This window comes from Panthera onca, chromosome C1, assembly GCF_046562875.1.
Source record: "Panthera onca isolate mPanOnc1 chromosome C1, mPanOnc1 haplotype 2, whole genome shotgun sequence".
Classification (NCBI taxonomy): Eukaryota; Metazoa; Chordata; class Mammalia; order Carnivora; family Felidae; genus Panthera; species Panthera onca.
Window position 1 is genome coordinate 47884244 of NC_138346.1, and position 25568 is coordinate 47909811.

Genomic DNA, 25568 nt, shown 5'->3' on the forward strand with positions numbered 1-25568 from the left:
GTCTTTATAGGTTATCTTCCTCTCAAAGAAACTGCCTAAATAAGCAAATAACTCACAAATGAGTCACCTCAAATTTGTGGAAGCTTGATTTTTATGCTTTGTTAGGGTCGGCCATTGGCTTTGCTCTTCCTCCTAGGGCCAATTAATCAAACTTGGGATGTAGTATTTATTCCTAAGGCATAGGAGTTTTCAATGGAAAGAATGGGTGTTTCAAAGCTCCTGTCACTGGGTAAGACATGAACTCCAATCTTGTTTCTCCTACAGCAGACAGAGCTAAAATAACTGTGTAGCTCTTTCAACCTTTTGTTTGTTGTTTCCTTTTGGGCTCCTTGGAGTTTCACTAGAGCAGGGTCAGAATCAGGGTCGGAAAAGGATTTGAAGCGTGGCTCCTTCTTTTCCTGGATTTCCCCCTGCACCTTTTAGCCATGATGGCAATACCATAATTGCAGGAAATGAGAGGGCCCTTTTCTGCTTGCATTCTACCCACACAACAGAAAGTAACTTCCAGGAAAAAGGTGGTTCCCCACTTTAAAAGTCAAATCCCCTTCACTTTCTGCCAGCATTTGGTAACTTCAGTGTTTTCAAAAAGTTTTTTTTTTTCCTTTTTCCTTTGTTCATCATTTACCATTGTTATCTGATAAAAGCCACCCTGCCATTATTGGAATTTGAAACCCATTTTAAATGTTCAAGGTCTATGATTCTGTGATCTGTAATAGGTGTCTTTTAACATTCAGTTCCTTTTGCTCTTTTGTGTTACTTTTCTTCAAATAAATAGCACTCTTATAGAATTCAGACTTTTAGAGATGTACCTCTTTGACGTCATCTTTTTAGTGCATTATTACTGGCTTATGTGATTAAAAAACAAAACATCACAGAAGGAAAATATAAAGTCCATACACAAAAGTGGCACCATATGCTCAAGTTTATTGAACAGACACAAGTTACACATTGGAAACTAAGCAGAACACTGTACCAGTTTTCACTAACTCAAATCAAGTCAGCAAATGACAAATTTTAGAAGACGCTCATTTTATGTCTCACCCAATGTGGGTGATCATAAGAGAAGCTTAACAAAGAAAATTACATTCTATGTTATTAGATAGCAAGTTAATTTGATATACATAGCTTCCAAGTTACTTTGAGATATTTCAAAGAATTTCAAAACTAGTAGGGAATAGTTCATGCCCAGCTTGAAATAAAATGTAGAATGTACCTTTTAGGGGTAAATAACTTCATTTGTATATCCATAGCAGAATCACTCCTTCCCACTAATCAAAAAATTACTAAGTCTCTATTTAGATTAGGTTCACTAAATTAACAATGACTCTGAAATTATCTAGGTTTGGTTACATTGTTATATTGCACTTGAGATCAATAATTCAAAAATCCAGGACTTGGTACCTCTCCCAAGAAGTTCATTATCAATCAGAAATTACAATGAAATATATGCATATACGCATGATACATGTCCATAGGTTCATTGTTCAACCTAGCCTACCAACAAGTTAAAAGGGATACTCTCCAAAAACCAGAGCATTAAGTTATTTCATTGGCCAATTTTGATCCTTTATTCAATTTCTGAATTTTACATTTTTTAATTTACCAAACTACCCCATATACACACTACCTAAGAGCACTTACAAAGTGGCATTAAGATCGGCAATGGTCCTACACACATATTCCAAGAATGACTTATTCTTCTTCAAGCTTGGTGTTACACTCTGTAACACAGAAATCTCTATCAACTTACAGATCATTTGCTTTATAAAAAGCAGCTGAGGAATTACATACTGTACTTTTGCCACTTACATCTCTCTTAGGGTCATCATTAACCATCAAAAATCGTCCACAGTTCTCTTAAGGAAGCCATTATAATAAGTATAGTCTCTTTTCCTAACACTTTAATTTTCTCTTTATATGAAGTATTGATGAGAATTTACTATGAAGTAGTAGTTTCATAACACAGGTAAAATTGTGGCACTAATGTTTTAATTGTTTTACACTTCAGAATTATTAAGAAATGTATCAGAATTATTACCATAATGATTCAGCACAAGAGAAAGGGAAAGGGGAAAAAAGGAAAGGGGAAAAGAAAAAAGGAAAGAATGTCCCCCACGCAAAATGTTTCTCAAAGTATCAGTTCTAAAATAAATGCCTAAATAAGAAATCAACAACAGTATCAATATTTCTCACCAATATGAAATGCTTTAAATATCCTCTACCTCACTCATGTTTTAAAAAACTGATCAGATTATAAAAAATTTACACTCAAGATGGAAATCACAAACATAGCAGTATTTAAAATGTTTGCAAATTAAAACAGCTTTCATAGAACTATTGTTTGACACTTTAACCAAATACATTCACATGCTGCTTTAGGGTAAAAAGAATCCCAACATTTTCCCAAACATTTTCCTCGAAGAGTAAGCTTCCAAATTATACTTCTACCATATGTTTGTAAAGATATACATTTTCATTTTTTAAAATACTATTGCTTAAAACTACAATTCATAAAGGGAATTTAAAACATCATACTTCCAACAACAACATCCTTCAAGCTCCCATACAAGATTATACCTTGAGAAAGAGGCCATAAAAGGAACAGAATGTGCAAAAGTAAACAGTAACATTTTTTTTTTTTAAGAGTGAATTCCTATCCAACATATACTTTCAAGGATGACTATTATAAGGTGGGAAAACAGGTAAAGTGAAAGTTGTCACAGACCAACTTAGTGCCTGGTGGCAGACCCTAGGATAAAAATATTTTTTTTCTTAAAAAACTTTAGACTTACTGGCAATAAAAATACTTACTGAATATGACTATGACCTTTTAAGCTACTAATGAAATCTATACTACAAAACCTATTAATTTTGAAATTCATTAAAGCTAAATACAGGGTCTTGTCATGTTCTAACATATATAACTCACGTACCTCTGTTTTATGAATATATTCTGGCTTAGCCACTTGTGTAGGGAATTGAACACAAGATAGGGCAAAGTAAACCTCAATTATATTTAAAGCATAGAAAAATATTCAATTATTTAAGGGAAATATTTATCATTGCCTAATGAAGACAGCAGTTAAAAACTTATTAAACTCACAATTTCTAAAGCACAACATGATGTAATTGCACAAAAATAGGTAAAATTAAGAGTCATTCCCAGACCTTGAGGAACTGTGAATAAATCACACATTCCTCTAGAAGAAATCATCACCCTAGAGGCATATAAAACTATAACATGCCACCTGTGCAGCTTTTATATAAAAATTCCTAGAAAAGTAATTTATGTTAATAAAACTACAAAAGTTTTAAAAGGCTCCCAATAATTTGAATTGCTTATAAAAGTAACTTTTAGAAGTCATTTCAATAGCGGAGACTGCTTTTACCCGTGATACCTTGCTTACATAAGGTAGTATCCACAGGAGTAGAATCATGCTGTTGCTAAAAGCAAACTAGTAAGCTACTTTAAGAATTTCAACTCCAAACATTTCTCACGGGGTTGGGAGTTTAGATGCAGGTTCCTGCAAACTGTAAAAATCCCTCATTAATCTCAACCTATTCTTAGTAACAGTTTGGGAAATATAAGGAAAAATACATATATAGGAAGAAAATAAATTAATCCCAACTAAAAATTCTTGCTCTAAAAGCGTACCATTAATAAGTAACTCTACCAGAGAACTACAAACAGAATCTTATAATTTAAATGCTTTCTTTTGTTGTTGTATTGTAAATATCCAGGCATATACATTGGAACACATGTACTTTGGAAAGGATTCCCAACTGCATATGGCTTTAAGCATCATAAGATCAGGGACAATTAAACTATTACACAAAAGAGGCATTTTTGATTATCAACTTTTTAGTACAAATTGGCTTAAAGGATCTGAAATAGAACCTAAACTTCAACAAATTCAAATGTACTGAAATGGACTGTGGAATAAAACAAAAATAAAAATGTAATAGCATCTACCCAACTGTCATATTAAAATACTATACTTTTGCTATTCCAGGAAAGAATTTTGATGGATCTGCTTTTTTTTTATTAAAGTTTATCATGTAGGTTTAATATTTTAAAATCCAAGTTCATGCAGTTATAAAGTTAGAAGCTTAAAAACTCAACTGTAGTGTAATGTATATTAACATTAAGTTCCTGCACAAAAGATGTGGATCCGAAGGTCTAAATATGGATTGCTTTGAAACAACAAAAACAACAACAAACAAAACCCAACATACAAAATCAGAAACAGTAATTGTAGGAGGTACTATTTTGTATAAAGTGGTAACTCAGGCACTACCTGTCTTATGTACACAGAAGAAGAACTATCACTTGAAATTTTATTATTTAAATACCTAAAAAACACAAGTCAGTGGATGTGCATTAAATGGATGTCTGAACTTAATTATTAGAAAAAGGTTGACAAATATTGCTCTTGTTTTGTGGTTAATACCAACAGGCACCATCAGCAGTACAGTCTTGGAATTTTATTCCTTGTGAAGGAAACTGAAACCTATGATGAAGGTGGTAATTCTCATGGGTCAGGATGTAGCATAACTTAAAAATCACAGTTAAGTTTCTGAGTTTCCTTCACCATTTTCATGAGGTTGAAGCTGTTCCCTTTCTTGCTCTTCCTGAGGTGGCCGGACACGTTTAAAAAAGCCCATCTGTCAATTGAGGAAAAACTAACATTACTGCCACATCAGTGAAGAATATTACAAGTATTCTGAGTGACTATATTATCACCAAGAAAACTTAAATGGCACGTCGTACAACTTCCTTAAGATATGCGGTGCTCCTCTCAACAATAGCCAAATTATGGAAAGAGCCTAAATGTCCCATCAACTGATGAATGGATAAAGAAATTGTGGTTTATATACACAATGGAGTACTACATAGCAATGAGAAAGAACGAAATATGGCCCTTTGTAGCAACGTGGATGGAACTGGAGAGTGTGATGCTAAGGGAAATAAGCCATACAGAGAAAGACAGATACCATATGTTTTCACTCTTATGTGGATCCTGAGAAACTTAACAGAAACCCATGGGGGAGGGGAAGGGGAAAAAAAAAAAAAAAGAGGTTAGAGTGGGAGAGAGCCAAAGCATAAGAGACTCTTAAAAACTGAGAACAAACTGAGGGTTGATGGGGGGTGGGAGGGCGGGGAGGGTGGGTGATGGGTATCGAGGAGGGCACCTTTTGGGATGAGCACTGGGTGTTGTATGGAAACCAATTTGACAATAAATTTCATATATTGGAAAAAAAAAAAAAAAGATATGCGGTGCTCCTTATGTATCATTAAAGTTCCTTCTCTATTCTTCCTTCTTTCCCTTCTCCCTTGCCCTTTTCTTCTGCTTCTCCCCGCTCCTGCTCTTCCTAAGTCCATTACTTACCCTGTACATTACAAACACCAAAACAGCCAGCAACAGCAATCCTGCTAACACTGCTAAAATGATCACCCACACAGGCACGGGCATGGGTGCGGGCTGAATGCCCCACGTGACGTTAGTGGTAACCTGGTGGGGGCAAAGAGGTTTTGAGTTTTAAAAATAATTCACCGAATCATTCAACAAATGTCTAAATGCCTACTACATTTTGTTTTAATGATACTCACATTATTTTCTTTTGTTGTATATGATAATTTGTGATTGATTACATATTTGGTATCAATAGCATGCACATACACACATAAAATTCCCAACAACAGGTTAACTTCAGAAGTGATAAAGTGATTTTTAAATAGTTAAATCCATCTGTGATATATTAGTCCCATTTTTAATCCTTAAATTAAAGATCTTTATAATCTTTAGCCTTCACCTATTATAGTTAATTTCCGACTTTCTAACTTTGTGGGGAAAAATTCCCCAAATTTCCACCCATGAGATTTGTATAAGGTAAGAATCTCTTACACAGGACAAGATGCTAAAGTAAAAGGTCAACCTTTAATGTTCTGGGGTGAGGGAGTAAAATAATATTTAACTAGGTTATAGACCTATCAACCAACTTTTAAATCACCAAAACAGTGAAGGTGCCAATATTTAAAATAAAATAAAAAATATCTATGGCATTGGACTGGGTGCACTTAATTGCATTTCCCCAAATCGATGACTTACTAATGTGGAGTTGAAGATATCCTCAATTGGAAGGTTCTTATAAGGAAACTCAATGACATTAAAAGAAGCAGATGACTTCAGAGAGTATGAATGATTCTGGTTTTCTTTCTGTATGGAAATAACAATGAAATGATTTCCTAGATGGGAGGCCTTTTTCATGTCTTTGAGAAAATGGATAAACTGGCTGAATGCTGCATCTGTCCACTTACATTCATAAAGGTCTCAGTCCACAGCAGGGACTTTACATACAGGATTGCACTCTTTCCTCTGTCTAGTCGTCCAACCTGGCAGACAATCTTCAAGCACTCAGCAATTCCACAGCCCTGCCAAAACAAATTCTTTACTTATAAAAAAATGCCTATCATTTCTTCAGCATATGAAAATTGGACATTTTAGTTGTTTTATGTGAAAGCCAAAGAGATAATCCAGATTCTTTTGCATTATAAGAAAAATGTTTAAAATGCATAGGCTAATAGTGGAGTCTATGAATGCTTTTGCTAAAGGGGTTGGTTTACAGGACACCTGGGTGGCTTCGTCAGTTAAGCGACCAACTCTTGATTTCAGCTCAGGTCATGATCTCATGGTTTGTGAGTCTAAGCCCTGCATCGGTTTCTGCGCTGACAGCATGGAGCCTGCTTGGGATTCTCCCTCTCCCTCTCTGTCTGTTCCTCCCCTGCTCCTTCTCGCTCTCTCCCTCCTTCTCAAAAATAAATAACAAACAAACAAACACAAACAAACAAACAAATACAGGGGTTGGTTTTAGTGCAATGTGGTATAAAAGGATAAGACCTACAATATTATTAAAATATATATTTTTTATGGCTAGTATTCAACATCCTTTAGGTAAACCCAGAGCATGATCATTTTAGTAAGACATGAAAATCAGATTAACAATACACCTGTAGAAAAGAAAAAGAAACGGAATGAATCTTGAGCAGCTATTCCACGTTTCTGCTACATTCAGTGTTTTTATCAGTAACTTGAAGGCAGGCAGTCAAAGATAGCAAATATTCACCACCTTCCATGTGCTGGTCAAATTGCATTAGACATGTCACACGCATAGTCACAACGCTACCCAGCAAGTGAACTTGCAGTCTATGACAAGGAATAGCTTCTTTGATCTGAGGAAGGACATCTGTGAAAAGCCTGTAACTCACATCACACTTAATGGGGAAAGAACAAATGCTTTCCCCTTAAGGTGACAAATAAGACAACAATGCCCACTCATTGACACTTTTATGAAAGTTGTTCAGAAGGTTCTAGCCAGTATAATTAAGCAAGAAAACAATCAAATAAAAGGCATCCAAATTGGAAAAAAAGAAGTAAACCTCTCTCTTTTCAAGATGACAGGATCTTGTATACAGAAAACACTAAAGAATCGATAATAAAATGATTATAGCTAATAAACAAGTACAGAAAAAGAACAGAATACAAGATTGACAATTAAGTTGCATTTCTATATACCAGTAATGAAAAATCTTAAAATGAAATGAAGAGAACAATTTTATTCAAAAGACCACCCCGAAAGAATAGAATACACAAAAGTAATTTAACCAGGAAAAGTGCAACACTTAAACACTTACAAGTACAAAGTATTTTGAAAGAAATTAAACATTTAACTAAATGGAAAGATATCTCATGTCCAAGAACTGAGAGACTTAATATTATTAACATGGCAATACTCCTATATTGATACAGATCCAATAAAATTGCTATCAAAATTCCAACTACCTTTTCTGTAGAAATCATCAAACTGATCTTAAAATTCATATGAAATTATAGAGGACCCTACATAGCTAAAACAATCTTCAAAAAGAAGAAACTGTTGGAGGGCTCACACTTCCAATTTCAAAACTTACTGAAGAGCTATAATAAACAATTTGGTACCGGCATAAGAATATGTATACAGACCAATATTAAGAGTTGAGAGTATAAAATTTAGAAAACCAAAAAACTTAGGTGTAAATTTTCAGGATGTCAGGTTTGGCAATGGTTTCTTGACTGTGACAGCAAAAGTACAGGTAATAAAAGAAGAAAGACTTGACAAATCTGAACTTCTTCAAATTTGAATACTTTTCACATCACAGGGATACTATCAAGAAAGTGAAAAGACAACTAACAGAACGAGAAAATATGTGCAATAACAGCTCTGAAAAGGGAAGTATCCTGAATATATAACGAACTCTTCATGACCTAACAACAAAGGCAAACAACCCAATTTAAAAATGGGCAAAGGATTTGAATAGACATCTCTTGAAAGAAGATATACAACAGAAAAGATGCTTGACATCATTAGTGATTATTGGGAAGTACAAATAAAACCACGATGAGATACCACTTCACATTGACAAGGATGACCATAAATAAAAAAAAAAAAAAAAAAATTAAGGCAATAGTAAGTGATGGCAAACGTGGAGAAGTTGAAAAATTCATATGTTGCTGGTTGGGAATGTAAAATGGCACAACGACTTTGGAAAAGTTTGGTAGTTTCTGAAAAGTTAAACAGAGTCCCCGTATGACCCAGTAATGGCATCTCTAGATTTACTCCCAAGAGAACTAAAAATATATGTTCACACAAAAATGTGTACAAGAATGTGCACAATGGCACTATTCAAAATAAACAAAAGGTAGAAATAATCTAAATGTTCATCAACTAATGAGGAAACAAACAAAATGCCCTATACCCATAGAACGGAGTATTATTCAGGCATAAAAAATGACTGAAGTATTACTGCATGCTGTACCATGGCGAACCTTAAAAACATTATGCTGAGTCAAAGAAGCCAGACACCAAGGCCACATATTTTATGACTGTCCAGAACAGACAAATCTTTAGACACACAAAGCAGATTAGTGGTTTCCAGAGACTGATAGCAGGGAAGAATACGTAGTGACTGTATAATGGGTACAGTATTTCTTTCTGAAAGTGATGAAAATATTCTGGAATTAGATAATGGTGGTGGTTGCACAATGTTGTGAGTATACCAAAAATCACTCTGTTGCATACTTTAAAATGGTTAAAATGGTGACTTTTATGTAAGTTTTATCATAAAGTTTTTTAATGTCGTTCTGTAGGAGGATAGAACACACAGGATCAAAAGTAGGGTGGGGGTTAAAAGTAATTTCTATTTCACATGGGTTGGTCAGGGAAGTCCTGTCATAATCTGACATTTAAAGACATAGAAGGAGATGGGGAAATAAGCCACAGGGAAATCTGGACAAGGAGCATTCCAGGAAGATGGGAGAACAATTTTCAAAGCTTGTATGTAGAAACATGCTTGGGGATGTCTATTCAATGAAAAGCAAGGTAGCAAAAACAGGAGGTAGAGAATTAGGAGAGGAAATGCAAATAGCAAGGCAGAAGGGCCTACATTTTGTTGGGCCTAAAGGCTTTGCATGCTCAGGCTTCCTCTCTGACTTAGCTGGGAAGGCACTGGAGTAACATGACCTGATCTCCATTTAAAAGGATCACTATGGCTCCGGTGTGGCTAACTGTAGTGGGGGAAAAGGCAGAAATATGGAGTCCAGCTAGAGGTTTGGCAACAGTCCATGTGAGACACAAAGGTGGCCTAGGTGAGGCTGTGGCAGAGGTAAAGTTGCTGAGAAAGGACCAAATTCAGGGTCTTTTGATAACAGATACTGAAAGAATTTGCTGATACCCAGGATGTGAGGTTTGAGAGAAAAAGAGGAGTCAAGGTGTCCAGGTTTGGGACAAAGAAGGGAGTTGACACACTGTAGAAAGAGTAGAGTTGGGAAAACATTCTTAGAATTAAGTTTAAGATTCTTACTAACTATTTAAGAGAAATTCCAGTAGGCAGTTAGATAATGGAGCTTGGAGTTCAATGCATAGGATCAGCTTTGAAATGTAAATCAAAGTCATCCAGAGATAGTATTTATAGCCACAAGAGTGAGTAACATCTCTCGTATAGCACTATCTGATTCGAACTTCCTACGATGATAGAAATGAGCAGTAATGGACATATCTCTACGTCCCAAAGTAGAGTAAAATGTGGCTGATGTCTATAATATTAGACAGCACAGATCTAATCAATGAATACATGCAGAGCAGACAAGAAATCTGAGGTGTAAGCCCTGGAATACTCTACAGAGGTAAAGGTCTGGAAACAGAGATTAGGAAGTAGCCAGTTGATGTAGGTGAAGTACTAAGAGAGCAGAGTCCTAGAAGAGAATGAGGAGTGTTCCACAAAGGAGGAAGTGATAAATTATGCCAAAAGCCACTGAACAGTTGAGGCGGATGAGAACTAAGAAGAACTATGGAATTTGCTGATGTAAAAGTAACTGGTGTTCGCTATTGAACATAAACACTATACAAGGTTCTCTGCTAGTGGATGGTTTGAAGATCTGTTAAACTTCAAAAATTTAAATGATTAGCCCTTTATAACCTTATAGTCATTATACTGGCTGACTCAACAAAAGTTAATCATAGCGCTAATTATTCTTGTAATATATTTTTGTTGATGTCTCCTGGGTTCTTCTTCCAATATTGCATGAAAGCCTCCAAGATCAGGATGAGGTCAAGAAGGAGGTCAGTTAAAGGAGTAAGCCAGAAAAATAAGCTGGAACATGAAATATTTTTATTAGCAATTTATAAAGATAGATCATTTGAAGAAACTCTGGTGTTAATTTGAATAGGAACATGGAAAGTAAGAGGAGTGAATAGTATAAAAATATATGTAGTTCTTCCAAGCACAGCTGTTGTTATTTTTGAAATGTTCTTTGGCATCAGTTCTATAATCACATATTTTTAAATGTTTAAAGTGCTTGTTGTTGAAATGGCGCTTACCAAAGTGTGAACATCTCCTTCACTGAGGGTGAGATCCCGCTTAGTGATGAGATGGTTCCGGTCACCTTGCCCAGCAATTGTGTCATTCTTTTCAGTTTGTGAACTTGAGATCTAGGGTTACAGAGAAACTGGTGGTACATAATATTGGAAAACATTCTGCACTGACATTTTGGCATAGACTGCTACATGTGATTAAAACATGATGACTAAAAATGTGGCATGACAAATTCACCACTTAATATATGGTGGAAGTAAGCACAAAGAATAAAGACCAGAGATTCCCTAATATGTGGGAAAACGTTATCTCCACCGAGCAGTGATTTTCTCCCTTGCACAGCTAGAGGGGAAACTGATAAGACACATGGAAACAGCCTGAAATGTCACGGTACATATCTGTGATAAGTGTCAATCATGAGTATATATTTTTTTGTTCTGTTTTCTAGTTAAGAAAAGAGCCAGGGTAATTAAAATGTTAGATCTTTCTCCAAAGACAAAAATTTTAACAACAAAACACCCCTGACACAATATTGTATGTGGATAAACCACAGTGCAATGGAACCACAGTCAAATTAGGTCACTACATAAATAGATGACTCATTAGGACTTCACAGAGGAATGAATCAATCCTTTCTCATTATACAAATAAACAATTTAATCCTTAGTATACTGGTTATGAGGTAAATTATTTCTGTGGAGTAGGTGTGTGTATTAAAATGGTTGTTTTATTTCATGCATTTCTTTCACAGATTTAGAAAGGAAAGCTTTAAATATCATCATAATAAAGAGTTGCTATTAAGCACATTACCTTAATTCTCAAAGGGTTGATCTCCATATCTGAAGTACAGTTCATAGGTCCATCAATATCGTATTGAAGGATGTATAACAGAGTGTTATTGTTATATTTGTAAGGCCACTGAAGATTTAGCATTGCCTTGCTGAATGAACTTGGACCATTGTTTCTCAGCTAATGGGGAAAAGAAAATGTAAATACTTTGAGCAAAAATCAATTCCATAATCCCCCTCCTACATCAACCTTAGGAATCATTAGTGATAGGATTTGAATAACGGCAGAGTTTCCAGTTATTCTGACGTTACAACATGATCATTACGAGGCAAAGGAGATCAAACTCAACATTTACCTCTAGTGTAGTGCAGTATGTGTCAGAATGAAAATATAAACAAAAGAGGAACGTATGGAAAAGTTTTTGATGAAAGATGGCATAGAAAATCTTGATGATCTGCTACAGGCACTTTCAATTTTTAGGTAGAGCTGCAAACTGTCCATATGCAAATACTCAGCAATGACCTAACGGCTGTTATTCAAGTAGAAAATAATTGGTTTTGGACAACAATTTGTATGAAGTGCATTCTTTAATCACTTGAAGCTACTTGTCTTAAAAAGAGGAACTTCTGAATAGGGAACAAATTCAAATAAATCTCTAGTACATCCTTAAACTATGCAGAGTTTACATAAACAGTAAACAAACTTGTTTTGTTTTGTTTTAACAAGTAGCCTATCTGTTCTTCTCTTTAAAGGCTCTCCACCAGGTATCAGTTAAAGTCAACAACCGCAAACCTCATAGATGTGCTGAACAACTGGCCCAACATCTTCTTCAGTCTCTGGGTTCTCCTTATGCTCCCAGTTTGGAATTGGAAGAAAGATATGATCGGGACTTGAGACTCTAAACAATGACCAAAGAAAACCTACCATGAATACCAAAATGATATGGTCAGTTCATTTTCAAAAGTACCCTGTATCCACGTGAATAAAATCAGAATCAACAAAATATATATATTTAAAAGGAAGAAAAAGCTGTATGTATGTGAACACACACATCCACCTACACATAAACTTCTCTGTATTGAATCTAATGTAACAGGTGTATTGATAAGTCAATCTGCATGCAAGTTCAATACACTTATTTTGCGCCTGCTATTGCCATGTCTGATTTATTTCCAGAGGGTTACCAAGTAAATATTTGGAGCTTTGGAATAATACAGCTAGGTCCTTCTTTCTACAGAAGCTCCAGCTCTAGTAAAAGTATCATGAAATATGAGTGCTACTCCCCAAAAGAAGTTACTGGGCCTATTAGTTGCTTTTTAAAAGTAACTGCATTTTAAAGCAGTTTAGGGGCACCTGGGTGGCTAAGTCGCTTAAGTGTCTGACTTCAGCTCAGGTCATGATCCCACAGTTTGGGGGTTTGAGCCCCGCATAGGGCTCTGTGCTGAGAGCTCAGAGCCGGGAGCCTTCTTCAGATTCTGTGTCTCTCACTCTCTCTGCCCCTCCCCTGCTGTGCTCTGTCTCTCCCTCTCTCTCTCTCTCTCTCAAAAAATAAATAAACATAAAAAAAAATTTAAGGCAGTTTAAATCTCGTAAAAATATGACACTCAACTTGGTAATCATACTGACCCTCTTATCTCAACAGCAGCTAAGACAGCGAGGTCAACCTTGTAAGATACAACTGGGCTTACTTTGTCAAAGAGATTGGAGCTGAAAAAGAAAAAAATATAGATATATTTAGGCTTGAACTGAGCATAATTTTCATCTAAGACGTACAGGGGCAAATGCAGTGAAACTAAAAATGAACATATTAAAAGTAAGAAAGAAAAAAACGTACAAAAATAATTTTCATTAGCATTTAATTCCAAAAAGATGATCAAATTTTACTTCTTTTACTTCTGTTTCACAAGCTCAAAACTAACAAAATTATTGTTGTGATAGGAATATTTATTTAAAAAATGGTATAGTCAAGTACTGGAATTTTAGCCAGTTTTATTCCATAACATTTAGAATATCTTACATAACATATTTATGACAAAGAATATTTCCTCAATAGTTAATATGAACTGAAAACAAGTTGTTTTCATACCTTTGGATTTGTAAATCAAATTTCACGGAAGTATCCATCTCTGATTGCTGGTGGACATTGAAACGAAGACCAGCTAGGAGCTGGAGGGGGAGGAAGGGATAGTAACGTTAATCAAAACAATGTCTCATCAGTGAAATTTAAATTCCAATGTCCAAATCAACGAGTTTTTCTAAAATAGGGTTTTTCTGAGCTTATAATAAAACTGAAAGTACTCTAACAAAGATAATTAAATCTGATCTTCTATTAAACCTTTTATTTCATATACATGGGCCAATCCACAAAGGAGCCTATTAAACAATTACTAACATAATTCTATCTCCTCATAATACCTGATATTAACTTCATAAAAATGCCAAAGTAAATATCTGTTGATTCAATGAAAATACACTGACTTGGTGACAGGAAGTTAACAACTGAACTTGTAATGGATCAGGAAGCAAGAAGTGAATGGGTTTTAAAGAGCAAGAAAACCTGGCCACCAAAGGCATGAGGGGCGGGGCCGGACCCAGAATTTCCCCACCTCTCTCACAACTCCATTGCAACAATTATCCTAAGTTTCGCAGGGGGGAAGCTGTTACCTTAAAGAAAACAACGGAGCTAATAAGGTAAGAGAAAGCAGACTTCTTAGGGAATCATTTATCATACATAAAAACAAGACTGGGGGACTTCCATCAAGCTGCCTTTCACTTTACAAAGCCTGATGCTGGCCACCTGAAATAACCTGAACTTATCCACACTGCATGAGCTGTGAGTGAGAAGGCCAGAGAGAGTGAGAACATAGAAAAATAAACACAGAAAGCACAGAAATAAACATAGAAAAATAAGCAAAGAAAAATAAAAAGCATTTCACTTGTTAAACATCATTATATACATGTGGAAAAATGCAACTCAGGGTACTTTGTTCGAGGCGTCTTCCCTAAGAGACCATATATTTAGAAATAATAATGACTTTTAATGTTAAATATTCTTAAAGAAATGTGGAACTTTTATTAAAATATATTTGACATATAACATTGTGTAAGTGTAAGGTGTACAACATGTTGACTTGATACATTTATAAACTGTAATATGATTGCCACTGTAGCTATAGTTAGCATCTCTCCATGTCCCATAATTCCCATTCCTATTTTATGGTTATAAGGATCTAGTCTCTTAGCAAGGTTGATGATTATAATACAATATTGGGTTTTTTTGTTTTTTTTTTTTTTAATGTTTATTTATTTTTGAGAAAGAGAGTGAGTGCACGAGTTGGGGAGGGACAGAGAGAGGGAGACAGAGGACTGGAAGCAAGCTCTGCACTGACAGCAGAGAGCCCCATGCGGGGCTCGAACTCATGAACCTGCAAGATCAAGACCTGACCCAAAGTTGGATACTTAACTGACTGAGCCACCCAGCATTGTTTATACAATATTGTTTATATTCACTATGCTGTGCATTAGATCTCTAAGACTTATTTACCACTAGATGCAAGTCTGTACCCTTATACAACATCTCTCCTGTTAGATGTTGTTTAAGGATAAATATGGAATATGTAGCCCCATATTATCAGAGCTCTTCAAATTACCAAAGTCTTCGTGCTATTAAAGTAAATCCTATTGAAAAAGTAACATGAAATACATTCCCATTTTCCTTTGATACTAAGAATTCTACAAGACACATTTTTGTTTACTTTTTACAGCATTTGGGAAGCGACCCATTGAGCGCATCTTTTCAAGCTCCTGGGCTCCCTTCTCTACCACCTCAAGGGGAGCCTGATCCAACACTAAGGGCTTCTTTGATTCTATTCAGTTCAAAGATATAGGCTTCCAAATTCATGAGATAATTCTATCTCACGTAATAATGACAGTCTTAGTATTTGTCAGAGTAGTTCTAAAGATTCGTTAGGTTATGGGGGCGCCTGAGTGGCTCAGTCGGTTAAACATCCGACTTCAGCTCAAGTCATGATCTGACAGTTCATGAGTTTGAGCCCCGCATCGGGCTCTGGGCTGACAGCTCAGAGCCTGGAGCCTGCTTCAGATTTTGTGTCTCCCTCTGTCTGCCCCTCCGTTGCTTGCACTCTGTCTCTTGCATGGTCTCAAAAATAAATAAACATTAAAAAAAAAAAAATTAAAGATCCGTTAGGTTAAAACACCAGAGTTACAATTTGAGTCCTTAGTTATTAACCCATGTTCTCATCCATTTAGCAAACTGATGGCACTGTAAACACGGCTTACTGACTACAGTGTAGCAGCACAATCCATTATTTTATTATCTTGCTCAAAACCCGACAAAACTCTGCTAATCATTACATTCTAAATCAAAACCAGTTTAAAGATATTATTCTGAAATATTTATTAAAAATGTACTATGAACAAACCCATTTTGCTATTTTCTTTAAAGAAAAATAAAATCCATTTAGCTAAATCATCTTACTTGAGTTCCAGCCTTCATTGGGTTTCCAAGGTCACATACCACCTGGCGGGTTTGGTTTTCTGTTTTAAATGCACAGGAAAGTCTAGCTAAGGCCTTTGATAGGTCAAAGAAAAAAAAAAAAAAAAAGATTGGAAAGATTATAAATTAGTGACCAAAACAAACAACAAAAAAAGCAGAAGCCATAGACTATGGAGTTCCTAGATGACATCATACAATTGGATAGTTAAGTTTCTTGTTTCAAAAATATATCCATTTGAGCAAATGGGGGGTGGGTATTGTGTACAATTGCCACAGATGCATGTAAAGATGTTTCTGAAGGATCCCTAGAGGATTTAGATACATAACCTTATTACCCCTAGCAAATTATTTGATGAACAGTCTTAGATACTTTATCTATCTGACCTTGTTTCAGGCCTTTCGCTAGCAATTCTAAAAATGTCCTATCAGTGCCTTATGCAAAGTACTGGGCTTGAAAGGAATTATGTAAGACAGGCACTCTATTGCCTAGCAATGTAGCCTTAAGTAGAATGGCTAAGCTCATACTACACTAAATAGGAGAGTAACTTATTAATGTTAATGAGACCTATGAGTGCATTTCGATTTTTAAAGAGGCAGTTTGCTTACTTCACTATTACGGACAACCCCGATGAAATCAGCCTGGGGTGGGATGGAAACGATGAGCTCAGCTTCATAGGCACCTTCTCCTTGATTCTGAGCCTTAACAATCAATGTCAGAGGATTGTCGTCTCCAATATAGATCTTCTTTTGATCACTACAAGTTAATACAAATATAGACAATGAAAAAAGACTGCATGGGGAGAATATGATTGTTCCAAGAAACAAGAGAAACACAAGACAGCACTGACATGTTCAACAGTGTCTCAAGATATTTTAAGACTCTTTCACAGCTCAATAGGAAACTGGAAATAGCACATTGGGTGCAAATCCAATGCTTCTCTCAGTAAAAGAAAGCATTAATGTCACTAGCATATTGCTACCAGTCATATCTATTACTGAGGTAACTTTGTATCTCTTTGTAGTACTTTTTAATTCCCTGATTTTTTTTCCTTAAAAGCTGAATAAGGGCCACTTGGATGGCTCAGTCAGCTAAGCATCCAATTCTTGATCTCCACCCAGGTCATGATCTCACGGTTCATGAGGTTGAACCCTGTGTTGGGCCTGAGGTGACAGCACAAAGCCTGTCTGGGATTCTCTTCCTCTCTCTCTGCCCCTCCTCAGCTCACTCACACACACTCTCTCAAAATAAATAAACTTAATAAATAAATAAATAAATAAAGCCGAATTAATCACTGTCATGATTCTCACAATATTCTTTAAAATTCTGGGGCGCCTGGGTGGCTCAGTCGGTTAAACGTCCGACTTCGGCTCAGGTCACGATCTCGCGGTCCGTGAGTTCGAGCCCCGTGTCGGGCTCTGTGCTGACAGCTCAGAGCCTGGAGCCTGTTTCAGATTCTGTGTCTCCCTCTCTCTGACCCTCCCCCGTTCATGCTCTGTCTCTCTCTGTCTCAAAAATAAATAAACATTAAAAAAAAATTAAAAAAAATAAAATTTATATATCATTGGGGTGCCTGGGTGGTTCATTCAGTTGGCCATCCGACTTCTGCTCAGGTCATGATCTCATAGCTTATGAGTTTGAGCCCCGCATCAGGCTCTGTGCTGATGGCTCAGGGCCTGGAGCTGCTTCAGATTCCGTGTCTCCCTCTCTCTCTGCCCCTCTCCCACTTGCACTCTGTCTCTCTCAAAAATAAACATTAAAAAATTAAAATATAATAATAAAAAAATAAAATGTATATATCATTTAAAATACTAATCAGAGGGGCATCTGGGTGGCTCAGTTAGTTGAGCATCTGACTTCGGCTCAGATAGATCTCACGGTTCGTGAGTTCGAACCCCGCATCAATTGGGCTCACTGCTGTCAGTGCAGAGCCTCCTCAGATCCTCTGTCCTCCTCTCTCTCTACCCCTCCCCTGCTCACACTCTCACTCTCTTTCTTTCTCTCTCTCAAAAATAAAATAAAACGTTTTTTTAATGTTTGTTTACTTTTGAGAGAGATACACAGAGTGCAAGTGGGGGAGGGGCAGAGAGAGGGAAGGAGATACAGAATCTGAAACAGGCTCCAGGCTCTGAGCTGTCAGTATGAACTGAGAGATCATGACCTGAGTTGAAGTCAGATGCTTAACCTACTGAGCCACCCAGGTGCCCCCAAAATAAAATAAAACATTTAGAAACGTAATAATAATTTTTTTTACTAATAATCAGAATCCTTTAGTTAACAGGGTATTTACAATGAAATATATCTTTAAGAAGATATACTGCTACCTTGTAACACTTCTCATGCTGAATGGAAATAGATCTGTCAACCAAGGCAAGTAGTGAAAACAGTGCATATCTTTTTAAAGTTCAATACTGATAGTTTTACTATTAAAGAAAATCGTGAATTATCCTTCAACATAACTAGTTCATGTTAAAATATAGAATAGGATATTCTATATTTGGATAGAAGAGTGTGTTCTTCCATTTAAATTTCTTGTTAGGCTCTTTATTGTTTGGAGTAACACTTACCTATCTACAGAAACTTCCAACTTGGGTTTGCAGACATTGTCTTCCCCACAGTCAAGCAAAATATGGGCCTAGAAAAAAGCATTTTATTTTTTCTATGTGAAAAAACACCAATACAGGATACATCTGCAGTGTAGATCAATATACGTGGATGTATGTGAATATACACATACACACATATATTTATATACACTCATCAAGTTATTTGCATAAAAGGTGTCATGGCTGCTTATTTTTAAACAGGTCGGTGTAGGTAGTCAAAAATGAAAAAGAAGAAAAACATTCATAGGATATAATACAATTAGCTGGAACCTTTCAGTTCTATCTCAACTGAAGCTGTTATGGTGTGGGAAGGAAGTGTCGTGTAGAGAGAAAGTAACAGTCAAGAAGTGAGGATTCAAAAAAATGAGAAAGAAATGAAGATTCAGCGTGAACCTGCTGCTACTAGCTAACTTGTGTGATCGTGGGCAAAACAAATTTCCCTTTTAGAACTTCTTGTTGCAGACTATGCCTCTGCCAGCATCCTGGAAATATGGGGGCAGAGTGTCAAAGAATAAGGAGCTACGGGTGCATGGCAGCAATTCTGACAGGCAGATCAAAGGGAACAGAAACTGGACAAAATGAGGCCAGAATATATGTGGCCACTTGGAAGGAGGTGAAGGAGAAGGGACTAGAAGCACTGAAGCCAATCCAGGAGGGGTGACATAAGCAAAAACTGAATTTTCTCCTTTCAGATCTGGCTGTGAGAGTGTGGAGGCTAGAGCGGTACAGAACGGCACGGAACACCCAAAACACAAAAACAGTGGGAAGTAGCAGAAGAGACTGGGTAGAGTGTGAATGAAGGAAATACAAAAACTGTAAAAAGAAGAAAGAGAAAAAGATGAAGCCATTCTTGGTTTGTCTAGTGTTAATATTCAAAGAGCTTCAAGCCCAGGGGCAGACAAAAAGAAGAGAGAAAATGACTTAAAGGGGGAAAATAATGAGAGGCTTCCTCTTCCAAGTCACAAGGGATAAACAGCCACACAGAATAAAATTACATGATACAGATCTTAACTGCCAATTTAATTGGAATGAAACAACAATATACGTGAATTAATTAAATGACACAGACGTAAGCAACTGCTATGCGCTTCAACAAAGGGGAAAAGGGGGAAGGGCTGGGACTATTACAAGAACTTTGTGGTGATTCCATAAGTCATACCAGATACAGTCATTGCCAAACTCGTTTAGGAATAAAAAGTAGATTTTGTAGATAATAACAGTAACTAGTGATATGGTGAGTATTAAGAGACCCAGTCAAAATGATGAGTATGTTAGGTCTGGAATAAGAAATATGTATGAAATATTAATAATACTGTGGCAAAGGGATATTTGCCTAACTGCTACCATACACTGAAGAGAAAGGATTTAGCTGGCATTGGTGTAACCACAGTATTAAAGCTATTAGAAAAATAAGTTTCAGAAATGGAAAAGCACACAGCAATGCCTTCCATTCATAGAGAACTAAATCTCTCTATATTTAACATCTTGCACAGGGTAAGAACTTAATCTACAATTGCACAAATAAATGGAGGGCAGGGAAAAAAAAAAAAAAGCCACTCTTCCTACAGAAAGCACTCTGGTCTCTTAACTGCAAAGGATTAGGCTACAGAAAGGGAAACTCAGCAGCTGCCCTGTCCATTACAATAGCCACCAGTGAGCCACATGTGGCCTCTGAGCACTTGAAAGGGGTCTCGGGGGAGCTGAGAATTGATTTTCAAATTTTATTCAATTTTAATTAATTTAAATTTAAATTTAAAAACTGATACTTGATTCCATTACTGGAAAACTGTTAGTATGTTAAAACAACTTGGGTATGTGAATCTACTTCTTCAACTATAAACCATATGAATTCCAAATACAGAAAAAATATTTAGCATCTGAATTGAGATGTGCTATAATCATATAATACATTCTGGATTTTGAAGACAGCAAAAAATAGAATATAAAATATTTCACTAACAATTTTTAAATGGATTATGTGCTGGAATGACAATAACTTGGATATTGTTACGGGCTGATCTGTGTCCCCCCCAAAAATTCACATGCTGAAGTCCTGAGTGTGATTTTACCTGGAGATACGGTATTTAAAGAGGTAATTAACGTAAAATGATACCATCAGGGTGGACCCTAATGCAACACAATGTATAAGGAGATTGGGACAAGACACACGCAGAGGGAAGACCGTGTAAAGACGAAAGGAGAAGGTAACCATTTATAAGCTGATGAGAGAGACCTCAGAAGAAACCAACCCTGCCAGACACCTTGGTCTCAGACTTTAAGCCTCTAGAACCATCAGAAAATAAATTTCTATTGTTTAAAACAAGCCACCCAATCTGTGGTTTTTCATGACAGCAGTGCTAGCAAACTTTATATTATTAAGTTTAATTTCACCTGTTTTCTACCTTAAGAAAATGTTGCCAACTAACAAATTTAAAACCACAAATGTGGCTCATGTTAGTATTTGTATGGAACAGCAGTACTCTATGGAGAAAGTGTGGTAAAACAAGTCTGTAATATGACCAGTGAAATGAAGGACCCATCTTAGAAAGAAGTAAATAATGGGAACAAAGGATGGATAATTAACATAGAAACAAGATTATATAATAAAGCTAAGCATGCATAGAGAGCATGCCTGCCTCTCTTGTGTACACAGGCACTGCTGAAACATACATAGGACGCAAAGGACACAACAATGAAGGAGAGCAGGAAGAGAAGGAAAGGAAGCTAAATATTATTAAAGTTATTATTTCTCTCCAAGGGTTTTCAAAAGTTATCCTACTTACTTAGGTAACTTTAAAACTGGATTGGTATTAAAGAGACTGGTGATCTCAGTAAGCTACTCAAAAGTAATGTTAATGCTAACAATTCTATAATTATAAAGAGAAAATAATCATAACTCCTATATCAAAACACATAATGTAAAAGGTCAAGTCACAACTTTTTCAAAAAGTATAAAACTGAATGACAGATCCTAAAAGGCTGAGATGTTCATTATTAAATTGTTAATTAACAAAATACTGTATATCCATTAAAAATAAGAAATATACACAATATGAACTAATAAAGAACTACATTTTCAAGTTCTATATTGCTGGTGGCAGAAAGTATATATATACATTATATATGATACAATGTGTACAAAGTAAAAAATATAAATTGTTAAAATATAAAAATAATTGTTAAAATATAAAATATAATAAAAAATAAATATAAATATATAAAAATTGTTAAATAATAAAGACTTAAAATATATTTTAATTCGCTTTATGTTGCCTTACACAGTCTTCTCAAATTACAAATAAAAAAAAAGCATGAGACCTTAGTAACTTAGACAAAGAAGATATAACAACCTAAATTTAGGGTAAAGTATTCTGTGGGAGTAGAACTATTAATCTAACAGTATAAATATGCAATAAAAAAGCGGAAGAAATAGGAAATGCAATATCTGAATACATGGGTTTTACACAGGACTTTCTTAAAAATATTGTAATATAGTTTTTAAGAAATTTTGTTTGATTTGATGAAAAGAATGACTTCCATACTACATATACATATGTGTATACATATGCTATTTTTTACAATTAAAATGTAAATCAGAGAAAACATATATATAAAACTTACTCAGCAAAATGCTAAAAGAGTATGTAAATACATTGGCACTTTGTTTTCCTTGAACTATTTTACTGTTTTATGAATATGACCCTGTCTTTCTCTGCATATAACTAAGTTCTGAGTGGCTTCAAATATCTCTGACCTGAAAATTCAGATACCTTCCCCTCTGACTCTGACTAGAAACCAACATTTAAAAAGCCATCCCTTATGATATTTAAAAATATGAAGTGTAAGACTTTAAAAAAATTAAAGTATAAAATTAGTGATAAGTGGAGACAGTACATACAGTACCTGTCGACTAATGTTGGCAGGAGTGAACTGGTTAAGGATAGGTTGCAAGCCTGTCACATCAGCAGCTGTTCTGTAATCCAACCGATACTCCATAAAAACAGTAATCGGAGTGAGTTTGTCTCTAAATTCAGATTCATCCTAGAAACAGAAAAGCTTCCAATCAACGATAACATCAGTCTACAACATCAAAGTATCTGGAAAAATCTGTTAAGTGCACAGTACAAAGGCAGCCATGTCCGACCTTGATCCAATTCTACCAAAACTCTGAAAAACTACAAATATATAAGAGTAAGAATAGAATGTCCAAAAAGACTGGTTATTCAGCAAGGACGCTTAATCAATTTTTGTTTATAATACTTGATTCATACAAAAATATACAAGGGCATGTTAATAAAACAGGCACTCCACAGCCAATAGAATTAGAACATTACTAATAATTTTTCTAAGTTTATTTATTTATTTTGAGACAGAGAGGATGAGAAAGGAGGGAGAGAATCCCAGGCAGGCTCCACATGGCCAGTGCAGAGCCCAACACAGGGATCGAATCCATAAACCAGGAGATCGTGACCTGAGCCGAAACAAAGGGTCGCATGCTTAACTGCCTGAGCCACTCAAGGTGCCCCAAATATTACCAATAATTTTTAAGTTACCCATGTACTCCCTTCTCATTTCTTCCCTCGGCCTTTCTTCTCAGAGGTAACCACCATTCTAAATTTTAAGTACACCATTCTCATTTATTTTCAGTAGTTTTACTACACTGTATATGTCCTTAAACAATATGTTCTTCTGTTTGCTTTTCCTTTTTTGTTCACTTAAAAGTGAGGTCATATGCATTTTTCTGTAACTTGCTTTCTTTTTAATAAATTTTTTAAATGTTTTTATTTATTTTTGACACAGAGAGAGAGACACAGAGAGAGACAGAGCATGACTGGGGGAGGAGCAGAGAGAGAAGGAGACACAGAATTCAAGGCAGGCTCCAGGCTCTGAGCTGTCAGCACAGAGCCCGACACAGGGCTTGAACTCACGAACCGCGAGATCATGACCTGGGCCGAAGTCGGACATTTAACCGACTGAGCCACCCAGGCGCCCCTCTGTAATGTGCTTTCTATTCAACATTCTTGTTAAGGTTTATCCATCCTGTTGCAAGTAGCTGAGGTTAATTTTTACTGTTGAGTAATATTCATCATATGATAATAAAACCATAATGTATTTATCTATTCTCCTATCAAAGGTTATTTGGATTGTTTTTGTTTTTGCTTTTACCAAAAAAACAATGAATATATATAGATATATTCACATATACGTGTGTGTGTGTGTGTGTGTGTGTGTGTGTGTGTGTGTGTGTGTGTGTTCTTCTATATAATGGCAAGTAGGAGGCTCAAGTCAGACCCCTGGCTTGCAAAAGTCCCAGATGAGTCTGAATTCCTGTGCCAGCGGTATCCGCAATTACTGTTCATCCTTCCCCAGACACTCTGGCTCACGTATCTGCACACAAGTCACAAGTCAAATTTTGCCAATGTAGTTTTTTAACTGATTTTTTATTTTTTTATTTTTTGGACCGTGGAGATTTATTTTATGTTTTGAGAGTCTAGCAACATTTAAGAAATAGGTTTGTTATAATTTATTCAGTAGCAATGTCGCAGAAAGACCAGTTGAAATATCCAGTTTGTCAGGAACAAAAATCCATTACTCAGGTTTGATACATTAAAAAGCTAAACTTCCTCAAGTGTATTCTTCTGTGTTTTCCTTTCGATTTAATACCCAAAAATTCACACAAAGTGAGAATCATTTAGATGAAAAGGAAAAAAATTAGTAAAAAGTAAAAGACGATGAAGGAGAAAAGTATCTCTTACCCGCAGATATGCTATTAGTTCCTCACACTGCATCTGTCCCCCCCTTGAAATAGTCATGTTCTTGGAGTGACCTGGGGACCGGTTATGGAGAAATAGTGCTCGTCGAATTGCTCCTTTTTGCTTGAGTTTATCCAAAAGAAGCTCCACCTGGAAATCTATACAAAGGATTTATAACTAATATAATCGTTATGAACACCTATCTGTCCTAGATAGAGTTTTCAAGTAAACAAAGATATTTATTCCTTAAGAAGCAATTTCCTTGTAATTCACTAAAAATGTGTATACATTGTAGTGAGACTACAACATATTAATCCTGAATATTTGCTAATTAATAATTAATCCAACTATCCCCAAAGTAAAGCCACATATTAATTCATACAATAGATAATGATGGTAGTAAAATAACTATCAGATGCAAGGGGAATTTTTTCTTTTAATTTAGGCAGAGAGGAAGAAGTTCAGAGCACGAAATATATGTGAATTACGACTCCCGCCATTAACACAAGTAGCAGCAATTTCCCACTGACTGCGATTAATATTTACTAATATGCACCCATATTATTCTATTAAACACTATGACAAATAAACAGTTTGAATCACCTGCAACTACTACTTTTAATGAAGCTACCATATCAGACTGTCAGATAAATATGTCCCTAGTGAAGCAGGTGACCTAATATAGTTAACTAGATCAAGAATTCTATTAAAGCAAACATGCAACCAATAGCCTGAAGCACGGTATTAGGGTGACTTCCTTCTAAGATTCAGCTCTTCTTTAAGTAGTTTCTTCAACGTCAAAACCAAGTTTCTAAGTTTCTCTAAATGTTGAACCTCATGTTAACTTTGGGTTAAAACGCAAGGTGATTTTGCTTCCAATTCTGTTCTACCCACCCACACCACTCTCCTTGTGTCTCTCAAACACACTAAGCATGCTCTTGCCTCAGGCCTCTTGAAATTGCCATTTCCTCTGTGCAAAATACCCCTCCAGACATTC

The 25568-nt window shown here is 35.8% G+C and overlaps 1 protein-coding gene across 1 annotated transcript in view; it reads right to left on the reverse strand.

Moving 5' to 3' along the window:
- Positions 1-904: 904 nt before the first annotated feature.
- ITGAV (integrin subunit alpha V) overlaps positions 905-25568 on the reverse strand; it is a 91559-nt gene continuing 66895 nt past the window's right edge. The window contains exons 17-30 of the mRNA XM_078451117.2: positions 24575-24729; positions 22722-22859; positions 18780-18847; positions 16821-16968; positions 16197-16289; positions 13785-13864; positions 13325-13405; positions 12491-12596; positions 11720-11878; positions 10915-11025; positions 6320-6433; positions 6111-6218; positions 5391-5513; positions 905-4665 (exon numbers count right to left, since the gene is read on the reverse strand). Coding sequence (XP_078307243.1) covers positions 4570-4665; positions 5391-5513; positions 6111-6218; positions 6320-6433; positions 10915-11025; positions 11720-11878; positions 12491-12596; positions 13325-13405; positions 13785-13864; positions 16197-16289; positions 16821-16968; positions 18780-18847; positions 22722-22859; positions 24575-24729 — 1580 coding nt within the window. The 3' untranslated portion in view covers positions 905-4569. The remainder of the gene's footprint in view (positions 4666-5390; positions 5514-6110; positions 6219-6319; positions 6434-10914; positions 11026-11719; positions 11879-12490; positions 12597-13324; positions 13406-13784; positions 13865-16196; positions 16290-16820; positions 16969-18779; positions 18848-22721; positions 22860-24574; positions 24730-25568) is intronic.